At 44.7% G+C, this 12,881-nt stretch overlaps 1 protein-coding gene across 1 annotated transcript in view; it reads right to left on the bottom strand.

The window, feature by feature from the left end:
* Window positions 1-12,314, bottom strand: part of LOC137323171 (protocadherin Fat 4-like) — a 142,788-nt gene extending 130,474 nt beyond the window's left edge. Inside the window, exon 1 of the mRNA XM_067986680.1 lies at window positions 12,228-12,314. Coding sequence (XP_067842781.1) covers window positions 12,228-12,314 — 87 coding nt within the window. The remainder of the gene's footprint in view (window positions 1-12,227) is intronic.
* Window positions 12,315-12,881: the final 567 nt, after the last annotated feature.

The raw sequence follows: 12,881 nt of genomic DNA, 5'->3' as shown, positions 1-12,881 counted from the left end.
ATCGGCCTCTTTGTATCTCTAGTCCCCTCTCCCTTTTAAATGTAAGGAATCTTACAACACCAGGTTATAGTCCAACTGTTTTATTTGAAAATCACAAGCTTTCGGAGGCTTTCTCCTTCGTCAGGTGAGTGCGATGAAGGAGAAAGCCCCCGAGTGGAGCCCAGCTCCACTCACCTGACGAAGGAGAAAGCCTCCGAAAGCTTGTGATTTTCAAATAAAACAGTTGGACTATAACCTGGTGTTGTAAGATTCCTTACATTTGTCAACCCCAGTCCATCACCGGCATCTCCACATCTCCCTTTTAAAGCAGCACATGGCCCATTGCAGTGCATTTTAACCCTGTGTTCAGTATTTCAGCTCAGACAATACAGTTGGGATTGGAATCTCTCCATGTGGGTAACTGTTGGGCTGAATCATTTGCTACCAGTCAGTGTCTGCGATACATTTACCACGACCAGAATCCTACAAGCTCGAACTGGTAAACAGAAAAGGATGTTTAGTAGTTTTGAAGAATTCTATTCTGTCTTACTACACTATTAGAACAAAATTCTAATGAACAGCGTGCATTTTTTACTCTTTAATCCTTTTCCTAATTCTTTTCAACACTGTTGCCCTTTGAGTTTAGCTTTTCATATTAGTACTGTTTACCATTGCTTTAGTCATGATTTACCTCAGTGGAAAAGACACCAGAACAAGTCAATCCTTTGGATTATAGATGAAAAGTCTGACCAGGACAACAATTTTGCAAAGGGTAATGGGCACCACGAGAATAATAAAGCCTGATTTTATGTGACAGCCCAGCTCCTATTTAGCAGATGTTAACTCTGCCACATACCTGCGATTTGCTTTTCGTTTAATTCCTCAATGTTATTTTTCTTGGTTTTTTTGCTTCAGTGTCAGTTTTTTTTTCTATTTTGTCTGCAATTGGTGATGCATTGAAATGCAACTGGCAAGGTCAGAAATAATAAAATGAAACTCAAATTGACGTCAGCATTGCAAATGCATTACAGTGCATGGAAGAAAAGAGAATAACCCACTACTAACACAAATTAAAGATTTGCCACAGGTTCCTTTTGATTTAAAGAGTAGACTGGCTCAATGATTTCTCCAAGTGTATGTAAAAAAGATTCCATTCCTAGAATTAGTCATCTAACATTTGATTTCACACCTTCATTGCTGCTATGCAGCCTGCAACACTGATTTCCCCAACACTCTGCCTCCACAAGGTATGTCTTTTAGTTCAAAGATATTGGGCACGCTTTTAAAAGAGCAAAACGGGTGGGTTGGGGGTGCAGCAAGGCAATCAAAACTGCTGTTTTTGATCCCGGCTGGAACCCACACATTTTTGAATGAGACTCAGGCAAATCTGTGTCCGTGCGCACATCAGTCACCAGGAAGTCCCGCCCCCACTTAAATCTGGCGGGCCAATAATTAAAGGAGCGAATGTACATCGTTGAGGTACTAAAGGTAGTTTATTTTTTGTCTATTGGATAGTTAAAAAGATTTTAACGTTGCCTGGGCGGCTTTCCCACGGCTTCCGATTCACGCCTGGTGAAACCAGGCAGGGAGCGCCAGATCAGTGAAAAATAAACTAAATAAATTAAATAAAATTACATTTCCCATTGCAAACAAATTAAATAAACATACCTTAAAAAACAATGTTGCTTGGACCCCCCCACCACCACCACTCTGATCCCGATGTCCGCCCTCCAATCCCGATGTCCGATGTCCACCCTCTGATCCCGATGTCCGTGTCCGCCCTCTGATCCCGATGTCCGATGTCTGTCCTCTGATCCCGATGTCCGTGTCCGCCCTGTGATCCCGATGTCCGATGTCCGCCCTCTGATCCCGATGTCCGATGTCCGCCCTCTGATCCCGATGTCCGTGTCCGCCCTCTGATCCCGATGTCCGTGTCCGCCCTCTGATCCCGATGTCCGATGTCTGTCCTCTGATCCCGATGTCCGATGTCCGCCCTCCAATCCCGATGTCCGATGTCCGCCCTCTGATCCCGATGTCCGTGTCCGCCCTCTGATCCCGATGTCCGATGTCTGTCCTCTGATCCCGATGTCCGATGTCTGCCCTCTGATCCCGATGTCCGATGTCCGCCCTCTGATCTCGATGTCCGATGTCCGCCCTCCGATCCCGATGTCCTATGTCCGCCCTCCGATCCCGATGTCCAATGTCCGCCCTCCGATCCCGATGTCCGATGTCTGCTCTCTGATCCCGATGTCCGATGTCTGTCCTCCGATCCCGATGATCGATGTCCGCCCTCCGATCCCGATGTCCGATGTCCGCCCTCTGATCCCGATGTCCGATGTCTGCCCTCCGATCCCGATGTCCGTGTCCGCCCTCTGATCCCGATGTCCGATGTCTGTCCTCTGATCCCGATGTCCGATGTCCTCCCTCCGATCCCGATGTCCGATGTCCGCCCTCCGATCCCGATGTCCGATGTCCGCCCTCCGATCCCGATGTCCGTGTCCGCCCTCTGATCCCGATGTCCGATGTCTGCCCACTGATCCCGATGTCCGGTGTCTGCCCTCTGATCCCGATGTCCGGTGTCTGCCCTCTGATCCCGATGTCCGATGTCTGCCCTCTGATCCCGATGTCCGATGTCTGCCCTCTGATCCCGATGTCTGATGTCTGCCCACTGATCCCCATGTCCGATGTCTGTCCTCTGATCCCGATGTCCGATGTCTGTCCTCTGATCCCGATGTCCGATGTCTGTCCTCTGATCCCGATGTCCGATGTCTGTCCTCTGATCCCGATGTCCGATGTCTGTCCTCTGATCCCGATGTCCGATGTCTGTCCTCTGATCCCGATGTCCGATGTCTGTCCTCTGATCCCGATGTCCGATGTCTGTCCTCTGATCCCGATGTCCGATGTCTCCACTCTAATCTTTGATCCCCCCCCACCCCCCCATTTCTATCCTAACTGCCTATGAGGTCACTTTCTCTCTCTCTTTCTCGCCCCCCCCCCCCCAAGGATATGCAGCTCCTGTCGACAGCCAGCCTGGCTTTGATTGGCCTCATTAGGGTTAGATCGCAACCCGCCTACTTCCCTTCCAGGTTTGGCGCCCACAAATCACCCCCCCCACCCTTCCCGCCGGCATATTAAAATTGTGCCCATTGGGTCAGATTTTGCTGTCAAAATAACGGTGGAGCTAATGGCGCTTGCTATTATTTATGCATAACTAGTACAGCAACTTCAGACGAGGAGCAGATGCGCGGTTAAATGTGAATATCCAAAAGTTGCTGTCCGCCGTTAGCTTCACGAAAGCTGCATCTCGCTGTCTGCTTCACCATTGAAATGCATTGAATGGTGTGAAGTTACTCTATTTGTGCGGTAGATACGAATTAAACTTCCCACAGAAAGTTATGTCTCGTCATTACAAGTCTAAGGACACTTTTAACCACGTGATAAATGTTAATTACTGCCAATCAATCTCTCTGGCACTGAAAATTAACAATTACAAGTGTGGAGTCTCATTCCTTCAGGTATTAATTGTTGTTGGAGATTTAAAAAATGTAACATTTTTTTAAAAATTTAATTATTTTTACTTTTCCTTTCTGTCTCTTTATTCTCATTCTGTTAATCCAATCTTTCTTTCCCTCTCTTTATTTCTCTTTCTGTACCTGATTTGACATTGAATTCACCCACTCTAATTTACACTTCCCTCTCGGTCCTTGTGCTGTTTATTTCTCAATCCTTCAATCTGATTGGTTAAGGAGATACACAGTTGCTTGCCCCATTCACTCAGGTCCCACATGCCCTGTTTCCCTCACTGTGACATTATCAGCTCACACTTTCAGCAATTTAGGGGCAATGCTAACTTATGGAGTTAGATGCCCTGCTACAGCAAAATCCGGCCCATTGTTATGCACGTGTGTCACCAATGTAGTCAAGCACTGTTTCTGACCAGTTTCTAATTCAGCACTTAAACTAAACTAGAATGGAATCTGTTAACATGGCAGGATATGGCACAAGACTGCAAAAAAAATCATCTGGATATCGCAGGAGCAGGAGATTAATTTTAAAATGTCTAATAAACAGCACATTGCCTAGATTTGGAATGCATTCATGTACATTTGATTATTAATTTGGGCATTGTATCTGATTTATTTCTCTAAAAAAAAGTGCCTACAATTGCAAAATGAACAGAAATCACTTGTTTTCATTTGGGACGCAGTTGCCATTTTGATGAAGCTTCAGAATGATTCCTGTACAATTTGGAAACCTCTTTCAATAGCTCACCTAACATTTTTCTTTTGTTTTGTTTAAAATAATATGAAAAAGATTGGCACCTGAGAAAGCAATCCAGTACAAAAAATTTTACACACAAGCTGATTGTAGTTCAGTGTAGCAGGATAACATGACTGATGTAGATAGTGCCTCAAAAAGATAACTAACAGGTTATGTCCATTTGAATTTTTACACATGCTGACAGCTGCTTTAAGCAATGAAAATATTTTACATTAAATATCTCTGAAGCCATTTATTATGTCAACAAACAGCATCGTCACTAATGAAATAGAAGCAAATAATAAAGTGACAGTGTATCTCATTGTGGAGACATAAGGGTGAAAACACGTTGTAATGAAACAAGTCTACTTACCATCTTGCTGATTTCCAGGCCCCATGAAAATATTAATATAGACACCCATAAGGACATTTGAAATTTTGGCATCTTTTTGCTTCAAGTCGTCATCAATTATCACACTAACTGGTGATGGGTTGTACTTGGATTTCAAGCATTATGATGGACTCCATGCCATCTTTTTAGCTGGACTTATGATACCGGAGTTCCAGTTGGATCTGTTATGTGAAGGAGGTTCAATCAGAATGAATGTTTAACAAACCAAATCTTATTTCTGTTTCCCTGAAGTCCTCTTTTTTTTTGAATCCCTTAGGAAAAAGGTGCAAGGTCAATCGGTGAGCCAAACAGAAAGGAATTTTCTTAATTCATGGAGATGTTAAGGTGCTAATTATTCAAGTGAAAGCAATTGGGACAGATTTCACACTGCTTCTCCAGCTGAAGACAGGGCTGCTTCTATTCGTACAATGGCTGTCAGCAGTGTGAAAAGACAACCAGATTTTAGTCTCTGCCTTTCAGCATGTTTAAGTGATCAAATATGGCTTTGCTAACATTGGTGCCAAAAAAGGTCAGCAAAGGTCTCCTGGCTCAGCGAAAGTCCTATTTGCCTATCCACTTCTGTCAGTTACATACAATTGCTTAATGGATAATATACAAACCCTGTGAGGTGCTTTCAAGTCAAAGTGGATTGGTGTCTTGGTTTCCGTCTGGAGTATGTGATTAGTTTGTTTGATACTTCAAGAGGGAAAAAGTAACAGTTATTGGTGTAATAATATATAAATGTACTGAAATTACAGAGCTTTTTAAAAAAGGATTCTGATATGTGAAAGATGGAGGAGTGGCAATTTCAAAAGGAGAATAAAATAATTCTACCTAGCAACACTAAAATATTTAATTTGCAATAACAAGTGCATCCTATTAGAAGTGGTTTTGAGAAAATCTGATTATGATTGTTGACAAAACAGACACTAGATTAGAGTCACTGGGGGTATATGTGAAACCCGACCCCAATCTGGGGGCCTGGGGGCATTCGAGTAACCCACTCTGGAGAGGCAGGACCGTGATTATAATATTTAAACGAGGCTCCGATCCCCAGATTTTGGAAGCTATTTGAATTTAACGGCTGTGGACCGGGCTTCCCAGGGCTCAGAAACCCGGCAGCTAAAGGGAGGCGGGAGATGCTGGCTCCAGCAGGTAAGTGCTTTTCCAGCACTGCTTGTGGGCCAGGAGGAGCAGGAGTGCTTCCCCCCGACCCTCAAAGCAAATCTTCTGCCATCTTCCAACTCCCGCCCCCCACTCCGTGATCTGCCTGCCCCCACCACTATTCACTGATCTTTCCCTCCGTACCGCATTCCGACCCCTCCCACTATGCCCTGATCTTTTTTAATTGCCAGGAACCCCCAACGGTCCCTGGCTGCGGCCTTCTACCACAGTCTTTCCTGCCTGGAAGCTGGCAGCTGCCATTAAATTCCTTTAGTTCCCGTTAAATTCGTCAGGACCTCCGCATTGCCGGCATTTCCAGGTTTTCCGGCTGCAAACATGCGCGGCCGCTCCCTCCCCACCTCCCCATAAATATCAGTGCCACTTTGTCTGCTGTTATCATCAAAAAGAACTTACCTTAGAATTCAGGATTGCAATGTGGAAGGCCTTGGGAAACTGTTAACCAACTGAGCCACCCAGACTCCAAGCCATCATTATTAATGTTTATGACTTTTATAGATAACAGTACAGAAATAATATTCTCAGTTTCTAATTCGGGGGTGGGGGGGTTGGTGGAGGCAGATTCAATCATGGCCTTCAAGGGGGAACTGTATAAGTACTTGAAAGGAAAAAATTTGCAGGGCTACAGGGATAGGGTGGGGGAGTGGGACTAGCTGAATTGTTTTTGCATAGAGCCGGCGTGGACTCGATGGGCTGAATGGCCTCCTTCTGTGCTGTAAGCTTTCTATGATTCTATGATTCTATGACGATTCTAGGATTCTGTGATGATTCTATGATGATTCCATGGTTCTACGATTCTATGATTTTATGATGATTCTATGATTCTATTATTCTTTGATGATCCTATGATTTTATGGTGATTCTATGATTCTATGATGATTCTATGATTCCCTGATTCTATGATTTTATGGTGATTCTATGACTCTATGATGATTCTATAATTCTATGATTCTATGATTCTACGATTCTATGAAGATGCTATGATTCTATGGAGAATCTATGATTCCATAGTTCTATGATTCTATAATGATTTGATGATTCTATGTTTCTATGATGATTCTATGATGATTCTGTGATTCTATGGTTCTATGATGCTATGATTTTATGATGATTCTATGATTCTATATCTCTTTGGTGATCCTATGATTTTATGGTGATTCTATGATGATTTTATGATTCCCTGATTCTATGATTCTATAATGTTCTATGACTCTATGATGATTCTATGATGATGCTATAATTCTATGATTCTATGATGATGCTATGATTCTATGATTCTATGATGATGCTATGATTCTATGATTCTATGAAGAATCTATGATTCCGTGGTGCTCTGATTCTATAATGATTCAATGATTTGATGATTCTATGATTCCATGGTTCTATGTGTCTATGATGATTCTATAATTCTCCAATTATTCTATGATTCTATGATGTGCTGATGATTCTATGATTCTATGATGATTCTATGATTCTATGATGATTCTCTGTTTCCATGATTCTATGATTGTATGATTCTATGATGATTCTAGATGCTATGATTGCATAAAGTTTCTATGATTCTATGATGATTCTCTGTTTCCATGATTCTATGATTGTATTATTCTATGATGATTCTAGATGCTATGATTGCATAAAGTTTCTATGATTCTATGATGCTTCTATGATTCTGCAATGATTCTATTATCCTATTATTCTTTGTTTCTATGATGATTCTATGATTCTATGATGATTGTATGATTCTATGATACTGTGACAATTCTAGATTCTATGATTATATGATGATTCTATGATTCTATGATGATTGTATGATTCTATGATACTGTGACAATTCTAGATTCTATGATTATATGATGATTCTATGGGGGGTGATTTTAAACCCCAAGAACGGGTGGGTTGGGGGTGGGTGGGTGTTGAAAATAGTTGTTTTTTGGGTCGCGACCGCAACCCGGCTTTATTTCCAGGTTTAACGTCGGCACGTAAAAGTACAGGCTTCCCACTGGGAATGCAAAGTCCGAAAATTTTGCGGTTGCGACCCAAAAAAACAACTATTTTCAACTCCCAACTGTTCCCACCCCACCTGTTCTTGGGGTTTAAAATCATACCCTATGTTTCTATGATGATTCTATGATTCTATGATTTTAAAAGAATTCTATGATGATTCTAGATTCTATGATGATTCTATGATTCCAAGATTCCATGATGATTCTAGATTCCATGATTCTACGATTCTATGATTATTCATCTCATTCCCTCTTGCCAGAGACAAGCAGCAGGAGTGAGCACAAGGATTTGCTCGCATTGCAAGTTTTCCCATGGTGCAGGGTACCTCAACGACACCTCCCCATTCACCAACAGTCCCACACTCCTTACCTTTCTGCTCCCACATGACCGTCAAATTGTCCTCCTTATGATTACACATTGATTCTTCCCTCTGCTCATCGCAGAAATAAAAACCACCAACAAACGCAAATTCAAATCTACATTTATAAATTTACACGTGAAATCATGCAAACAAACTGAAACTATTCACCCTTGTCCATTCCCTCAGTGCCTGTTGTTCGTGTGCCTTTACCTTTCCTAGTGCTCCTACAAGGTGCATCCCCAGTGGCTGGAGCATGGGTGGTGGAAGGTTGCTGACCTTCAACTGAGGTGCGTGTAGTTGGCCTTGGAGGACGACCTCAAGCAATTCTGGGCTGGGAGGGCCCGGCTTCAGACTGCACCATCTCGACCGGGGCTGCAGCAGTCTGGGCCGGCTGGCTGACAGACAACAGCAAGGGCACTGGCGGAGTGGCAGGGGTGGAGCAGGAATGCTGTCATCCTGACAAAGGACGGCAGGTTCGTCTTCCAAGGCGCCACTGCCACTCTCCCGGGGCGGCGCCTCAGCAATCCCGGTGATCTGTTGGAGAACAGATTGCTGGACTGCTGTGATGCCCTGGAAGTCCCATTCCACAGTGGAACACCAGAGCCATGATAGCAGCAGTCTGAGCTTCCAAGGCAGCAGTCAGACCTTTGATGGCAGATGTTTGTGCTGCAATGGAAGCTGTGACATCAGTTATCAGACACTGTATCATGGTGGATTCCACAAGTGTGCTGATGGAGGTCACCACCTGTTCCTATTGGGACGGATGGGCTCCAAGTTCTGTGCAAAGCCTTGTGCTAAGTTGGAGCTGGACTCCTCCATGCTCCTTGACATTATGTGCAGGCTTTCTGGCAGGTTTTCCTGTGCATCAAGCATTTGGTTGTGTACGCCCATCAACCTTCTTCTGTAGCCTGGCCCATCAAAGTCATCATCTGACTCCTGGGCAGCAGAACTGGTGTGCGATCTTGCCCTCCGCCGAGCTGGCACCTGCGGTATCTGTTCCCCCAGCACAGCTCCTGCACACTTGTGCCCAGAGTCTCACCGCGTGCAGATCTCTCCTCTAACCTAGCCTCTAAACTATGCACAGTGTCAGTACCTCAGCTGGTGGCTCCGAGTGTAAGATCGAGTGACAGTGCGTTTTCATCATCGCTGTCATCTGCCTCTGACTCCTCTGACTGGGCAGGTTCCAATTCTGAGGTATCTGAAATGTCATAGAGACATGGGTTGAGTTGTGGTGAGGAGAGAGGAGAAAATAAGAAGTGTGTGCTTACATCACCTGCAGCACAAGAGTCAGAAAAAATTGTGGGATGAGGGAGAAGTGGGAAGCGAGAAGGAGGATTAGGTATGCAGAGACCCTCACCATCGATACCTCCAGCACAGCCAGTGGTCACGGCCTCAGCGATGGCCCTTCCAATGATGGCCAGCACTGTCTCCTCCATGGGAGTGAGGACGTGTAGGCATGCCTGTCCTCCTCCAGTTCTTTCCTGCTGCCTACAGTTATGCGCCACCTTCTCCTGCATTAAAGAGGGAAGTATGTCAGTGTGACTGTCCTGCAGGATGTTTAGGTGATGTGACTGTCATGATTAAATAGCTGCCAGTGTGTGTGACCTGTGAGTTGTGGGTGTATGGCTTACAACAGCGGTAATGTGTGAGGGTGAGATGCAGCATCTGATTTGAAATGTTGAGTACTGATTGAAAGAGTTTGTTGGCAGGTGGATGATGGGGGGTGTAGTGCACGGAGCAGTTGGTAGGAGATGCCACTTGATAGTTGAACTCATTCACCTTGACCACTCATGTCAAATCATTTAACTTCCCGCACTGCATCCATGTTCTTGGAGCTATGTTCCTGGCATTGACCTCGTCGACTACTTCCTCCCACTGCCTCTTGTGCATATGCCTGTAGGCCCTCTTGCACCCACTGCGGATATAGGATGCCCCTCCTTCTGTACACCTCTTCCACCAACGCCTCGACTGCATCATCCGAGAACCTTGATGCACGCTCTCTCGCAGGAGCAGCCGTTCTACCAGGAATCACTTTTCACACTTCTTCCTGCGACCATATTGCACCTCCCCTTTAAGACTGCCTTTAAATAGTGCTAGCCACTCCCGATATGTGGGTCCGCTGCTGATGCAGCACAGGTAGGGCTGGCTGCACGCAGCAATCAATTTAATCATCAGGCAGCGTGAATGTTATGCGCTGCCTGCATCGCAACCAACGGGCGCGGGGTTAATCGCACACCACGATCCCAGTGCCCGTTGGTTGCGATTCTGGGGTTGTCCCATATGATTCTATGATAATTCTATGATTCTATGATTCTGTGATGATTCAATGATTCTATGATTCGCTGATTCTATGATATGAACAATGGCCCTTCATTCTACAAGGAGAGGAAGATAATTATACCATACACTTTGTTTTAAAATTCTGCTGTATTCAGTATTAAGTTTTTGATTATTTTTCTACTATAAAACATATATATTTTTTCAAATAAAGAAAAACATAATGCAAATTCTGTGATTGGAGCAAATGCACATTTAAATGCAAAGATACAGGGGGAAAAATTTGATAAGGGTCCGTTTTGGGCGGTGATACTGCGATGAGCTACTACCCCACGCCCAATGGGCCCTGCGCAGGCAGGACGCAAGTTTGGACCCACGGGAGCACCTACCTGCAAACAGCGTTCCTTTCCAGGCCTTGCACGGCGATTGAATGCAATTCACACTTTCCACCACCAGAGGGAGCTCAATCTTTTAAAGGGAGGATGTTTCTTCGAAATCTCTTAAAGGTAGCTGGTACCTGTTATTTGCTGAAAATAACAGTCTACTGTCTGCATGGAGTCTGAACAGAGGTCCGACATCGCTCACGTAAAACACAGATGCAGATCCCATCCTTATGTTTACACACTGATGAGTTATGTTAAAACATTGAATAAAGGTTGCGCACTACTAAATCCCACATCCTCCAGTCTGCACACCAGACCTCACCAGTCTGCTGATCTGAGTTGGTACCAGGCCTGCGAGAATGCATGCACCAAGGTTCTCTGCTGATGCACTAGAGACATTGGGTGCAAGAGGAGGACAGAAGGACGGACATCCTATACCCACGGTGGGGGGGGGGTTGCAAGAGGCCCTCCAGACATATACTCAAAAGACAGTGGGAGGCAGCGGGGGACGAAGTCAATGCCAGGCACACAGCATCATGAGCAGGAAGGAGTTCAATGCTTTGACATGAGTGGTCAAGGTGAGTGAGGTCAACTGTCAAGTGGAGTCTCCTATCAACTGCACCATGCACTACACCCCCATCACCCACATACCAATAAACTCTTTCCATCAGTACACAACTCTTCCAATCAGATGCTTCCTCTCACCCTTACACATTACCACTGTTGCAAGCTGCACACCCACAACTCACAGGCCACACACACTGGCAGCTATTCAACCATGACAGGCACATCACCCAGACACAGATCCCGCTTTCTTGCAGGAGAAGGTGGCGCATATCAAGAGGCAGCAAGTGGCCGTGGCATTTAGCCCCTTGAGCCTGTTCCACCATTCAATGAGATCATGGTAGACCTGTGACCTAACTCCATAGACCTGTCTTAGCCTCATATGCCTTAATACCCTTGGTTCACAGAAATCTATCAATCTCAGATTTAACATTCACAAGTGAGCTAGCATCAACTGCCGTCTGCAGAAGAGCGTTCCAAACGTCTCCCACTATTTGCATGTAGAAGCATTTCCTAACTTCACTCCTGCATGTCCTGGCTCTAAGTGTTAGGCTATGTCCCCGCATCCTAGTATTTAAGTTTAGGAGACCTCCAAAAACAGTAACAAATGTCTTGGCAGCCGGAAGCAATAATCCAGTCACTAATCTGTAAATCCTGCATGGTCCCTTTAAATAGCACCGGTGGGGGGTCCTCCAGACACTCTAAGACACGTTCAGATGGTTGGGGTTAAGACTGTGCGTTGAGTTGAGCGTTAAGTCCCAAAATGGTGTCTATCACTTTAAATCAGCGTTGCACACTGATTGTATCCATTTTCTCCCTACTTTACACGATTCCAGCATTCGTTATCTGCGCCTTGCAAACTCCGTCTGACGCACGTCACGCAGGAAACGTGCTTGCGCATCCAATACGCCATCTTGGATGTCGGAGAGGCCGTGCAGCGCCAAAACAACGGGCGCTACACGGCCCAATTTAGCGCCCACTGTCTTTTTATTTCAGTCCTTTATACTGTTGTGGTACATTACATTTAATAATGACCTGTCTTATTTTCAATTTCTATTAAAAGAAATTGCACAGAGAAACTGTTGCCTACTCAGTCAGATCCTAGAACCATACATCTTAGCAAATATATGTTTTGTTTATATACACTTCCACAAATGATTGATGACATGAGGGCATTTGAAGGAGCTGTAACACACTGTGTACAGACAAAAGCTCAGGAGGTTTCTCTTTTGAATGAAAGTGCGATTACTATTGACCTATTAGCCAAATGGATTGCACAGTTCAGCCCACATCAGTGGGAAGAGACATGTATTATAGCTCTGTATTCCCTGCCCTCTGGCCTGATACTCTTGTGTCTTATCTGTGCTGTGTTTGATACTCTCTACAGAGACTATTTGATGTGTAAGCATACAGCAGTCTCATTGGGTTGCTTAGGAACTAGAGAAGAAACAGATATTGTGGATTTGCAAGTTCATATCTG

This window comes from Heptranchias perlo, chromosome 6 (assembly GCF_035084215.1).
Source record: "Heptranchias perlo isolate sHepPer1 chromosome 6, sHepPer1.hap1, whole genome shotgun sequence".
NCBI classification, from domain to species: Eukaryota; Metazoa; Chordata; class Chondrichthyes; order Hexanchiformes; family Hexanchidae; genus Heptranchias; species Heptranchias perlo.
This window is presented reverse-complemented; position numbering and strand designations above follow the sequence as displayed.